General features: G+C 41.3%; 1 protein-coding gene across 5 annotated transcripts in view; it reads right to left on the bottom strand.

Moving 5' to 3' along the window:
• LOC111656073 (cell adhesion molecule 1-like) overlaps nucleotides 1-11,116 on the bottom strand; it is a 338,529-nt gene extending 327,413 nt beyond the window's left edge. For 4 of the 5 annotated variants that reach the window (XM_023407644.2, XM_023407646.2, XM_087174367.1 and 1 more), the window contains exon 1: nucleotides 10,991-11,116. In XM_023407644.2, coding sequence (XP_023263412.1) covers nucleotides 10,991-11,063 — 73 coding nt within the window. In that variant the 5' untranslated portion in view covers nucleotides 11,064-11,116. The remainder of the gene's footprint in view (nucleotides 1-10,990) is intronic. The other variant, XM_023407645.2, reaches the window with a different exon arrangement.
• Nucleotides 11,117-14,699: the final 3,583 nt, after the last annotated feature.

Genomic DNA, 14,699 nt, shown 5'->3' with positions numbered 1-14,699 from the left:
GGGGGTGGCAGGTAAACCCATCACACACAAATGCACTGCTGTCCTCTTTTTTACGAAGTAGATAGCATCAATTTGTCATCTTCCCTTCATTATTCTTTAATGATTTTTTCAGTTGCAGTGTCAGCTGTAGACATTTTGTCTCAGTCTGCCTCAGTCATTTCAAGTTCAGTTAGTGATGTCCTACATTTCACAGGAAGTCTTTCACCTCCTACACAGCACCAATTCTTTTGGCTGCACAGGATCTGGTCCACTGTCGGTGGCCACTCGTGAAGAAAACCACAAACATTACTTATAAAAGAGAGCTGGGCTAAGGAAAACGCATGGAGGAAGGAAAATGCCCACACACAGTCAAACAACCCAAAAAAAGAAAAAAAACATTTTGTAATGGATGGATGGATGGACAGACAACAATTTCAGCCTGACAGCTCGTCTTAAGGTCAAACAACAAAGAGCCACGACCCGGTCTCCAAGTGTTCGTACAATAAAGTTGAGTGGGAGCAGGGTGAGCCTGCACTTTGCTTTCCTTTCCCCTTTTCTCCCCGCTGGATGTGAGCGCTGGAGGGCGGGTCTACAAAAAGAACTTGCTTTTTCATGGTTACAATGTAAAACCAGAAGACAATACGAGGCAGCTGAATTATGTATGTTCTGCACCGTCGTTATATTAGATCAACTGCATCCATCAATGCTTTTCTTTGGGTGTTTATCTCTGTGGGGTTGAGGAAAAGAAAAAAAAAAAAAAACTACCCCATCAAAACTGCAGCTTTCAATTGTAAGATTCAGTGAGTTTCATTTATTTATTTTTTGCTGTTTGGTTTTTTTTTTTTTAAGTGATTGATTTAAAAATTCATAATCTTTGAATGTTACTGCATGCCTTCTTCAAGCAAAAATCGCAGGAGGACATACACAGTGAACTGGATTCAAACTCTGTCAGATCAGAGGCTGATGGGGAGCAGGGAGCGGTTTGTCCTACTTGCTGGAATATTGTTGTTTCCAGGGCCTGATTAATTTCGTTCCGGGAAATAAACAAACCAAATGTGCACCTATTTCAAGTAATAATATCAAGAGAAAGATGCACAAAACATAAATAAAGCCTCTTTACATTACAATCTTACATTCTTCTGTAGGTAACCATGCATTCTGAAACTTTTCTGGTATAAAGGAGAAGGCCAGCTTAAGGTTTACAGTAAATTTCTGATAAACACAATGTCACTCACTCACAGCCAAACAGAAGCAGAAGGCCAAACTGCAGAGCCTTAATTTGCAGTAGAGCAACCTTGCATAGCATTCCACCGAAGGTAATTTTTAGCCTTTGTCAATGAGATGTTTGCTGCCAAACCTTGTTGTTCCAAATGTTGAAGACTCACTCAGCAAAAGACTCTGATGCCAACTTGCCAGTTTTTGCTTTAACACCTTTTTTTATTTTTTTTATCTTGTTAAGCAGCAGAACCTGACATCAACAATGAGAAGAAAGGAATATTAAAGCACCCCCCCCAAAAAAAAGGCAACAGAACTAAACCAATAAATCAATTAAAAAAAACACAATTTCAGATATTATTCGTTTTGAACAGGAGCCTTTTGTTACCCATAGTTACACCTGTGGGATCTCTGCACTATGTACGGCTTCACAGGCAGCTAGAGTTAATAAGTCACATCGATATGAACACACAATATACAGTATGTATTGATATCTTAGACTATTATGTGTCTGTTATTGCGCTGAATTTCAAAAAGAACACACTGTAACACAATAATCCCGGTATAATGCACAACTGAAACCTTACCCACTACACAGACTGAAAACAGAACTGTCAGGCACAAAGTCAAACAGTAGACACGGTGTGTCGTCAGACGCAGCAAAGGTTGTGCCAGGTTAACCGAGGGTTAACTAGAATAATAATGAATAAAAACAATATTCTGTACTTGCAACAAGCTCAGAGTTCATCCCTGATCAACAAAACTATTTGTCTGCTGGAAAACAAAGTAACTCAGGAATGTATTGTTTCCTGAGGAGAGCGTCTGATTGTGACACTAAATGAAACTAAGTGGTCCTTCACAGCCTTGCGATCTCGAATATCTGTGCAAGGGAGGGCCCCATTGTTCTCCAGCAGGTTAAGATTTTCCTCCGCAACATCCAACTAGGACACAAAGAAAAATGAGACGGCGCATTATTGTGCAGCAGTTGTCTGGCATCAGTGCAGAAAATATCAGTCAAGACAGAGTTACAATGGATGAGACAAAGGACAGGAACCGAGCACAGCGGGGAGACGTGATCCCGTTTCCATGGTAGACAGTGTAACAGCCTGAAGGGTCTCATCAGGAGCAAATTCACTGAAATGTAATACAAGCGGGAGTGTTATGTAAAATGAAAGATGGGAGAACCCAAATCACTCAAGCCTACTGTGCTCCGACGGCTAATGCATACCTGTATTGTATTCAGAAGGGCATTCATTTCCACTCCGATGATTACAACGGAACACCAGCTGTATTGTTTATTTGGTTGAAAGCACAAATGATATGCATTGATTCCTTATTCATTCATTGTTGAACTCAGCATTGTATCTATGAATGCAGGCAAAATGGGCCCAATTACAGCGAGCGATGCCTCCCTGTGACTCCACAGCCGAGCAAGATGATGAAGGCCTCAAACTGGGAGGAAAGGAGCAATCAAAGGCCACTTGTTGTCCTTTGTAAATTCAAAAAACCGGAATGGAAAACATTTTCTTGCTGTGACTGACAATGGTTGTCTCGGGACCTCCAATTAGATTAGTCAACCACATGCTTGTATTAGAGGTTGCACCTTCTCCTACTGTTAAAAAGTGCTTCATTGTCCATGACGTGACCCTCCACATTGAGGCTGAAATTACTGGTCAATTTATCAATGAGTTGATCCACAAAAACGCACTATCCATTACATAAATAGATCAATTACACCTCTCTCCGTCAAAGTGCTCAAGCACTTGGCCAGATTCACTTTGGTCTCTGATAACTTAGCACCATATTTGACCTTCGGAAACTGATTAATCAAGAAACTATGATGGCTAAATGAAAGCATACTGTACATACTGATCACTCTGATCCTTTGTAGCCAAAATAACTTTATATTTGAACCACGTTATTTGCAGTCTCTTGTGCTTTGCCATTTATTTTTATTGCTACCATTAATGAAACTTAACATTTCCTGCTCATTTCACATTAAAAGCCCATCAAAAAAAAAAAAAAAAGTGATTATACCCATTGGGCAAGTGGAAATATAGTATTTCTGTTAAAAAACAAAAAGACACAGAGAAGCCGAGTGTGAGAATAAGAATGACATCACTGAACAGATAACATGGAAACATGGCGGAAGTTTTCGCATTTACCAAGAAACAATGGAAATAAGAAACCAAGCCCCTTCTCTAACGTATCCCTGCTCCAAATAAAGACCTGATTCTCTCTGCTGTTGATGTAAATACAGGCCAGTATTAAGAATTTATGGCATGGGGACTGTTACAAACAACTGCACACCAGTTTAATCAAGCATGTATTCAGTCAGCAGTGTGTATGGCGTGAGGTTATAAAACCAGGATTTTAGCAGCAGCTTGGAAATGGCATGGAAGTTAACATGAAGTCACTGATTTCCTTTTGTCAGACAACAGAAACAGGAAAACATGTAAATGAGAACAGCTTTATTGGGGACTGGGTTGTATTAAAATACTGTATCTGCTTCCTTCCCTCTCTCATCTCTGTGCTCACACATAAAGAGCTGAAGCCAGCTGCCACTAAGCCGAATGCAAGTACGACGCCATGACGTTTACGAACGGCTCCACGATAGCTTAACTTACGTCCCTAATGTCGCACATTGACCATATGTGGTCCAGCTATATACACTATAGCTTTTGAAATCGTCTTATCTTCCAATGTGATAATATGTGTGTGTTTGTGTTTTATCCCAGCTGTCAGTGTTTGGTCAGGACAGCTTCCATGTGTCAGACACACGAGGCAGATCCACCTGCTCGAGGCTGTGCTCGTGTTGCCAGGTCGCCTCCTTGTGCTTCACAACAAAAGGCCAGAGAAAGAGTGAAAACGCTTTGCTGTTAAGATGGATCTCTCTGTAGACGTTAGAGTGTGCGTTTCCAGTTGACAGCCTGCCGATGAAATGCCAATTTTTTACCCTGATGTCGGCTTCTCTTTGGAGCTGGAACAGCGGGAGAGCTGCTGGTGCTCTGAGGACTAGCTTTCCCGCCATCAGCAGCAGAGCTGTTTGCATCCTCGCCACCCTCATATTTTGGCCTGACTTTCAGATGTTTGGAGTCGGTATCTGTCTGTCTTTGGTTTGAGAGGCATTTATGTAACACTTGTTAGAAAGCTTTTATTGTGAACAACTCTCCGTGTGTGTGTGTGTGTGTGTGTGTGTGTGTGTGTGTGTGTGTGTGTGTGTGGGATAAGACAACACAATGAAACAGAAAGCAGATGAAAGGAGAGAAATATGACCCTAAATGACAGCAGAACGCAGTAGAGATAACTTTGGCAAAGTAATATATAAATTTCTTCAATTTCTTTTCTTTGGTTTGGGAGACTAATTAATAGCCACAATGCTCAATGACAAAACAGTACAGGCTGAGATATCCTGACTTTTAATCAGTAGTAAGCTCCATGTCCCACAGGAAGTTGTGATACATGCTTTTTGTTATAAATCTTAGTCTCCAAGCCAAAGCCAGTAGCCAGTAAACAGATCTTTCTGGGTAATGTCGGCGGTGTGGCGCTTTAAATTGTAATTAGCAAGTAGAGCAGGTTATGACATAAAGTGAAAAAGTACTGTGTACGTGACATTTCCACTGTGATCCTTGGCTGAATGCATCACAGCCTTGTAATGCCTCGGCTCCTCGGACTCTCATTCTCACAGCTTCTCCAGTGATTTACTGATTTCTTAAACTAGTCAGTATTTGTTTTCAGTGCAGAGAAGCTGGAGGACTCAGCCGAACGGGACTCCTACGAGTGATGTTCAGAAAATATTTGCATTCACCTCAGTAGCCTTTTGTGCATCAACGTTACGTAAATAAGATCATAAATATTCAAATGTCAGCTGAATTTGACTCATTTCACTTGTTTCACAGCGCAGCACCGTTTAATTTGATGCCTCCGCCAGTAGGCTGCTTTCAGAATGGCAGATTGCTGCCCACGCCCACCACCTCAACCCCTCCCCGCCACCCGCCACCCCAAGAGATTTGGAATCCGAGCATGCTTACTTGACATCCCATCAGTCGGCGGCTCACTAACAAGTAGGCCATAAACCTCTTTTTTTCTCTTTGATTACACTAAGTGCACAGAGGCCAGATGCAACCCAGCCCCGTCATCTGTTGGCTTGCCTGCAGACTATCTGTAGACTGGGGCGGCCTGGGGAGGAGGGGGAGGGTCACTTGGGGTCCCCTCCCTTTAGGAATATAGCCATTGTTCTTCATCAGAAGCGGGGTAAACTGCTGTGGGGTACAGACGGAGAACAAGTCCATTTCCACACCTGTTTTCCATCACAAGGACTCCTACCGGTTTGACTCGGAGCCAAATGACGCCGCACCACGACTCAGCTCGGTTCTCTTTGTAACTCGAGCTGCACGTCAATGTTTTGTGCCAGTTCAAGGTGAAAACCAAAAGTGGTAATTTCCATGTCAAATGATTTTCAAAAGGGAAAAAAAATTAATAAAACTTTTAAGTGCGTTATGTGCCATTTTACAATCAGGGCACTAAAACTCCAATGAATAAAACCAAAACCAAACAAATCATCTTCTCCAGATACAACAGATATTTGTGCCCACATGCACTTTGGCACAATATACATTATCTGCTGCGAGTAGACTTTTATGTAACAGGCTCGGAGAAGATGAGCAAACTGCAGAGAGTGATTTGTGATTTAAAGCAGGATCTGTTTTATAAGAAAAAGAAAAAAAAATCTATTTCAAGTTCATTAACAAAGTAGGAATCTCCAGGCAGCTAATGCTGCAACCGTCCCCGGACAGGGAGGAGCAGCTCCTGGACAATGGCACTAAAGCACTTCCTATTAAAATAAAGTCATGGATAAATATTCTCAACATGTAATTGTTTCATTTCATATTATTAATTTACCAAGAGAGGCATAAATGACTAATTTAATAAGTACGCTATTAATAGAATGTCTACTTAATGAAGTACCAGACCAGGTCTGAATCTGAGCACCAATGTGAAGATTTCCTGCTCCGCTCTGTTCTACCTGGATTCGTTTGGGTTCGGTTCTGTTGGTCCAACAGAGCAAGTAACGTGACAATGTCTCTGTGCTCTCAGAGGACTGCTTTCATCATTTATTTATTTTTGATGAATTTTGTAAATAAACTGAATCATTAGCTTCAGCTTTAATTATGATAGTTTCCGCTTCAGGGCCTCACGCAGAAAAGATGAAGGAAATGTTGATCAATTATACAACAGGTATGACATTTAAAAAAAAATAAAAAATAAAAACTTGCTTCATACAATGCTGTTTGCAGATAACTGTACTAATGTTTCAAATGCGGATACATGCAGCAAAAACGGTGTTTATCCCTATGGGGCCCATTTATTTCAAAAATCCCATTAGCCACTTGAAATTTCATGTAATTCTATGGAACAATACTGTCTGATGTAGTTGTGATCTTTTCTATTGTGTTTCTATACATTTTGCCCATATGCCTGGTTCAAACATTTCTCATGTCTGTGCAGACTAAGGCACAACACTTTTAAGATTAGAGGAAGTGAAGCGGGTTTTATCTACACTGATATATGAGATTAGCTTCCTCAGTTACTGGTGAACTAAACTGATGTTTACAGTTAGAAGCCATGCTTCTCATGTCTTGCCTTTAAGACCTCATGAAGTGGGGACTTCATAGAAAACTGTCCCCTTCCTGAAAAACAATGAAAGTGCAGTCCAGACTGAACACAGCGAGCACATTTTCTGAGCGGAGCAACAAATCTCTTGTGAAGAGCACAACAACAACAACAACAGGCGTAAAGGTGGCGAGGGACAAGCAGGAAGCGTGGAGATCAAGCCTTAAATGAGCCGTCACATGGGAGGGGGTGGATGTAAGCAATCACACCTGAGATCAGTGAGGCAAAAATGCAAACTGCAGGCTACACTTGAAAAAACACGACACTGAAATTTAAATATTTTTTCCATCAAATGACTTTTCTCTAATTGATATCACGTGACATCCCTGATATTGATAGCGTAGAATAATCCTTCATCCAGTCGTCATCTTGAGGCTGTAAAGACGTCAGCGCAGCCTTCAGTAATTATCAGCTGTGAACTCAGGCCAACAACCACTAACATACATAAAAGAAATATCTTCAGCTATGTGTTAATTTAGGCTTTGGTGTTACGACGATGCCAAAGGAAAACAAATGGATTAACTCAACACATGTTGTACCACGACAAGGTAATAAGTTCCAATGGGATCTACTTACTCCTGTTCATTGTCTGAAGACGGCATGACTTATTATTTGCATGCAGAAAACAAGCAAGGAAAAATTTCATAATTTCCTTCAGTGGGGAATATGTTGGATTCTCTGACGTGTGATGCTTTTATCCACTGCAACATGAAACATTGATAGGAAACATAAATCAGCATCCAAGATCAAAACGCACAGGAAGCATGTTTAAAAACAAAAACCAAGGCAAAGCTGAACTCATCTATACGCCAAACATACCTACATTTATCATCTACATTCATCAACCTGTCACGGTGATGTCATGTTAACATATATTTTTTCCTGCAGGCACACACACACACACACACACACACAGAGTCAGTCTCTTACCTGCACTAGCACACCATTACATAACGTCACAAAAATGAAAGCAGAGATGCTTCTCACTAGACCTGATAGATTGCCTAACCAAGTGTTCAAGTCTCAGCAAGCTTGTGGTCGGAGCGCGCCGTGTTAGCACTCTCTATTAACACCTGTAAAGTGCCACACCTCTGCTGCTCTAAGTGCATAATCTATATTACAATTGTACTCACTAAATATTGCTATAGGCTACATAGAGCATAACAATGACTTAAAAATACAGCCATGCATAAATTACAACAGGATATGTGGCATTTTTAATCGTTATAGCAAAGCTGAAAATTAAACTAACAGAAAAGTACCTTCATCATTTAAAACACCTAAAATAAAAAAAAGAAAGTTTTTTAAAGTTATTAAAATGTACGCATCAATAAATCAAGAATCCAGCGCAGATAGTAAAATTAGGCAGAGCATCTAAACACACACAAAATATAAAAAATAAAAAAATCACTGTCACAACCAAAGCCGATTTTTTATAAAAGCCTAATAAAGATACAAAAATATATCTAATATCTCAATGCATCTCTTTGTGTGTCTATTGATACCTAGGTAATATGTTCTATATCATCTCTAATTACCACAATGAAACTTTGGATTCCTTTATGGCCTAAAAATAGAGGGCTTGTCATCTCAGCACTCAGTTCAAAACCCTTTATCTTCAAAGAAAAACACCATCACCAAAGTCGATCGCTGTTTATTTGACTTTACAAGGTGCGGATGAAATATAATGAGCACAATTCAAAAGGTATGCATGGTAAGTTACTACTTCCTGTTTGAGTCATTTGCAAAAAGAAACAAAAAAAAACATATCACTTATTGACTTTTTTATTCCAAAGGATGAACGTTATCTCTGGAGGTGCACTATATCCACCCTGAGCCCTCTGAAACAAGAGCGATGGCAGTCAAAGGCAGTGAACTGTGAATGCTTTCTCATAAATCCATTTAATTTGGAGCACTTGTGTGATTTGATGACAGTATGAGCTGAGTCTGTCTGCCAAAATGGAACTTACAGTTGGGGTGAAATTAATTAATGCTCTCTTCTCTCCTGACTGCACAGCAATTTTCACCCTGATAGCACCAACTTCCATTTATTTGTATTGAGGGAAATACAAATAAGCAATCCTTAGCACAATGTGAGCCTACTATGCGCTAGAGGTAAATAATTGATATGCTTTGTGCAAGCACGCTGAGCTTTGTTTGAAATCAGTGGAGCCATTTCCATGAAGGTAGAGCAACACTGCCCACTGCCCAGCCAGCAGCAGAGCCTCGTTTAGTTTGCTGTGCTTTACAGGACAGTTTAACTGACTTGTAGCACGAAATAAAATTAAATAAAAAGAAGACAAAAACATTATCACAGTGCGTCCATTTTAATGGATAAAACGTTGTAATGGATTTAAGCCTGGTGGATAATCCACAATGTGACAAACGTCGACATCTGCCTCCCTTGTCATTCTCACCATTAGAAGCTCAAACTCAGCATTAATAAAAAAAGGTTTATGTTCTTGCGATGAGCAGCTTTGCACTGAATAACTTGAAGTTTGTAATCATTCATGGCACAGAAGAGACTTTATACAGCGAGAGCAAGAAGGTGGAAGCGCCAACCAGCAAGTGTGATTATAAAAAAAAAAAATCACCACAAACCTGTAGTTTAACCAGTTATATAATTGTGTAAGCGATTTGAACGCGTTTCCAGTCTCTTCACAGCATGCGCGTGCTGTGTGGGGGGCTGCGTTGCCCCGACTAGTAGCCTATTTCTATACGTCTTTATCGTATCAGTGCGCAAAGATAAATAACCCCGAAACGAATGAGCATTTCCCAGCGGCTCATGCCTGAACAAAGAGCGCACACACTGACAGTATGTAACAGAACACTTTATCCCGTCTTAGTGTGGTAAATAAGCGTGTGTGCTTGTTCCGCAGCCCGCCAACTCAACCCGCAGCACTCACAAACATCACCAATCGTTTCAAAGCCCAACGCGTAAAAAATTGTGTCGCAGTTTTCACCCTCACCAGCTTTATCTGTAACCTATCCGCTTCTTGAAAGCATCTGACTCACATTACTACACCCGAGCGAACCTTTGATGTTGCATGATGCTACTGCAAATCCAGTCACGATGTTATGGAAGAAGAAGAAGAAGAAGAAGAAGAAGGAAAAAAAACAGCCCGGAGTGCAATTGGAAACTCAGGCAAATTAATCTCCCCCCGTTCATCACTAAGAGTACATTCGTGTTAGAAGGCAACCGAAGACACGGTGTGGATCAGTATGATGTGCGTTTCACTTCGGCATACATCCAGAACACCGAACTGCACTTGTATCATTGAAATTTCAACTTTTATTACGGGGTCGACCGTCTTTATCTCGGTCTCCCAACGAAATCCAAGCGGGATGACCCACAGCGAGGGGATTATCAAAAACTGAGATTAAATGGAAAACAACTGCTCATCTTTGCGCCGAATTTACACAACGGCGCGGTATCACTAAGATACACTGAGTTATGATCTACTTTGTCTGAATTTTTGACTCAGTAACGTCCTATTAAAATCCCCATCGTTGTGAATAGAGTTTGCCGTAGCGGTTCCTCGACCCGCACGCTGTCAGGGCTGCGTTCCAATTTAACGCACCGCTGTTTTCTGTGATTTACAGCAGTCCTGCCTCCGTTTTCAACAACATGCCACATATTAAAAAAAAAAAAAAAAAAGAAGTACCCCAAGTTAGCGGACTGACCGCACAAAACATCCACCTGAGCGCGTGAAACGTGTCTCTCCGTAGCCCCCACTACGGAAGACCCCACTATCCGCTTTTTACACAACAGAATTGGAAACATTTTAGAGTTGCCAGCTGTGTAGCGGCAAAGCCATTTACAATTGTGAGCTCACCAAACTCGTGTGTGTTCCCAGGGCAGCGTATCTGTGACGCCCGTTTGTACACATGGCAGAAACATAAATCTGCTCTTTCCATTCAGTATTTCAACTTTAAGGACAGTTAGCTTTTTTTTTTTTTTTCTTCTTACTTGCTCAACAACAATCACACATCCAAATGCTCTGCCGCGCACGTTCAAAAAATCTCCCCAGTACGCTGCTTAAACCACACTCCTTCATCTACATACATCGAAATCTGAGAGCAAAGTGTGTATTCCGCCTTGACATCAAAGGAAAAGTCCTACCTTTGTGAAGAGCCGCTTGAAACAAGAATAAAAAGAGAATAGTCGCGAGAGAGCCACTGCGAGCGTTCGCCATGTTGGACACCTGCTTCAGTATGGCAGAGAGAGGCAGCTTCACCTATAGCTACAACGGGACTCACTTAATGAGATGCAAGAAAGGGAGGGTACTATTTATCATATTCGTTTAATTCGCAGTTCTGATAAATCCTGTCCCTAGTAATAAATGTCTTGTATTCCACCTTTTTGAATTCAGTTATATTAGATAATGGGGGGAAAAAATAAAAATAAAAAAATAAAAACTCAGCAGGGTTCTCAGTGTTTTTAAGGCTGTGTTGTGCTGCAGGAGTGGTGAGGAGGGACGTTGTGCGTCTGTGTCGCTGTGTGTGTGTGTGTGTGTGTGTGTGTGCGTGTGTGTGTGTATGGTGTTAATGGATGGGTCCCATCATGGGGAAACAGCTCTGCTGCTTGATTGAACCGAACAATTGTTGATAAAACTTTAAAAACATTTTAATTGTATTTTCATAAATCTGCACTAATTCATTCACCTATCTGTAGTATAAAATAATAAATATAATAATCAATATCTCAAACACAAGCAGGGCCAGGCATAGTATTTTTGAGCCCCCTAGGCCCCCAACCCGCCCGCCACCCTGCCACCAGGTGATTGTTCACCTGCACTTCTGATGCAGGAGAGAATCAGGTTTGATGGAGGAGAGGTAGCCGACCCAGAGAGTTGGTCAGGCGGGTGGAGCTGCTGGTCTTGTTCACTCCCTGGAAGAAAATCAATAGCCTATTAGTGCCACTTCTTCATTTTCTGTCTGTCCCAACCGCTCTCGCCTACCAGACAGCGCATCAAAATGACAAAGTTTGTCTCTGTGTTTGCCTTTTGTGATAATGTTCGGTATATCCAAAACCTATAGCAGAACCTATAGCAACAAGACGTTACAGGTTCTTAAAAGCTAAAGTTATGGGTCATTAATTTCCAATAGTGGAAAATATCCTTTGTGTTTTCTTTTTTTTAGTCCTTGCAAAATAAAAATGCATTGTGAAACATAATGAGGTTCCCAAGCTGTGATGATGACTTTGCCAACCTCTTGCTGATGATGAGAAAAATAAAACTGGGTAAAAAAATAAAATAAAAATAAATACTGGGTATATTTTTCAAGCTGACATCCAGATTTCTTCATAATGCTGTACTTCAGGATCTCAGTAGACCATTTAAATCACTAAAAATATTTCATCCACACAAGAAAAAGTAGTGGGCCAGGTAATGTAGGCATTAAAAAAAATCACAACACATACCTAAACCTAATCCATTTTGTTGCTTTAACATTATTTGTAAATACAAACTTGGAGCTTTTAGAGCATCAGTTGAAAGATGTAGACAGGCAGGGCGCCGCTATTCTTAATGTTTAATATTTCTGAACACAAAAAGATGTGACGCAGAGATGTGATGGACCTCTATTCACCCACATTAAAAGCTAAGACTGAACAAACATCTACAAAGATGGGAAGAGAATAAAAAGACAAGCAGATAACCAGAAAAAATAATCAGTTCTTTTTTTTATTGAACGCCATCAAATTTAACATACATTCATTAAATGATTGCTCATTCATCCTGTTTATTATATCACAGGTGGCATTTTATTATACCACCTAGGGCAGAATCTGTTTATCCCGACCTGTTGAACTCAGGTTTAATGTTATATAATATGATCCTCAAATATAAATGAAAAACACATGCCAGATTTGAAAACACATCTTTTGTGTTGTAAACATAAGTGAGTTTGAATCAAAGAGCTGGAAGTAAATTGGTTGGTAGAACAAGAACATTGGATCCTGGCTCAGTCCGTTCTTCCACACGGCATTACTGCTGCCGTAGAGATATTTGAACTCATTTTACTTGTGATAGTGACTCACTCCCAATATGAAGAAAGTATCCATTATTTTGCAGAAGTGGTGACTCTTATTCCTGATGATTTGTTTCAGTGGCGTGCGGTGACTTTTACAGATAGGCGAGCAGAGCCGAACACCCCTCAAGGTGCGATTCTACACCTACGTCAAAATTATGGACCAGACTGAAACATACTTTTCCATGACAGTTGTAGCAGCAAATCTCTCTTAGATTCAGGTCCTGCTCTGTCTCATGACTTTGTGCTGCTCGTCTTTCCTGTGCTGGAAGTCTTTCTCCTGCATCTCGCCGCTCCCCGCCTGGACACCGTCACCTTTCTCCTTCCTGTCTGAAGAACTTGAGAACTTAGAACAATATTCTGTCTCAAACCTCTCAGACTTACGACATTAAATCAGTGTCATTTGCTGAACATTTAATGCGTCTGCGCATGTGTACGATGCTGCAATATCATAACTGATCTCAGATCCGTAGAGGCTGAGTCATTGACAGCTTGTCGATACAACGCCTGGAAAAATCAAGCTAGCTTACAGAGACAGTGACCGTCTGCCACCACGAGTGGGCAGTAGATTACATGATGAATGCAAACAGGCATCAGATCCTTTGTGGGACAGGAAGCTGTTCTGAGATCAGATGTAAAGAGATATATCGCTTCCTCTTTGGTGTTGTTCTAATTGATGTCTAATTTGACCTTTAACTAGGTGAGCACTGCTTGCCTTGCTTGCCCTGACAGCACGTTACTGCTTTATATTCGGCTCTGAATCACCACAGTACGCATTGGTACACATCATCCTGAGACCACCTAATGGACACTCTCCATTCCTAGTGCAAAAATAACAGAAATAAAAAAAAAACATGACATGGCATAACCCTGGCACAGTCCACGCCCCAAATCCCATACAACCACAGTACCCCCCACAAGATACCCCAGGAACACAGTCACAAATCTTCTCCAAGTCCACAGAACACCAGCAGAGTGGATGGGCAAATTTCCATTACCTTTTCAGTACCCTTGCAAAGGTAAAGAGATAATCCACTGTTCCACAACCAGGGCTTAACAGCATTGTTCTTCCTGAATCTTAGGACTCAGTCAGCAACAGTTTCCACTCCAGCACCTAGGCATCAGCTTTTCAACGGAGGCTGAGCAGTGTGATACCCTGACAGTTGGAGCTTCTTGTCCCCACAGAAGCTGCAGTCATTGTCTGTGTCTGCTGGGAGTCCCCTGAGCCAACTAACCCTGTAAGAGGTCTTTCTTCAGCTTAACAGCTTCCTTCATTACTGGTGTGCACCAGCAGGTTCTTTGGTTGTTGCCGTGAAGGCTTTTAAAATATGGCCCACTCAGATTCCATGTCCCCTAGACCGGCACATGCACTTCTGCCGCTCCAGGCGAAAAAACACCCCAATATGCCATACACATAATACAAATACTCTAGTGCAACGCAGCAGTATTAAAGTATGCATGACCGATTCATAGCGAAATAAAACGTCTTGCCCAGTCTGGCCCATATCCTTCCACATCTGGAACCCCTATATGGACACGCTGGCACTGCATGTTCCCTACTGCACCAAGGGGAAAAATACCTCCTGATGAGGGAGTTGTGGAAATTCTCAGTTCACCCTGACAACTTGTTTGGAAATACCAGGTCTCTGTGAAAGCTTCTGACGTCTGGTCTTGGTCTGACCCCTTGACTTGGACCAATTTGCTTTGTGACATGGAGTATTATCCTGCTGGAAGTAGCCATTACAAGATGGTGAACTAGGACCATAAAGGGCTGAACGTGGTCAGCAACAATACTCAGATAG

The sequence above is a fragment of the Seriola lalandi genome, unplaced genomic scaffold (genome assembly GCF_002814215.2).
Source record: "Seriola lalandi dorsalis isolate HSWRI2012SDOR001 ecotype SW California unplaced genomic scaffold, Sedor1 jcf7180002054343, whole genome shotgun sequence".
In the NCBI taxonomy this organism is placed as follows: domain Eukaryota; kingdom Metazoa; phylum Chordata; class Actinopteri; order Carangiformes; family Carangidae; genus Seriola; species Seriola lalandi.
This window is presented reverse-complemented; position numbering and strand designations above follow the sequence as displayed.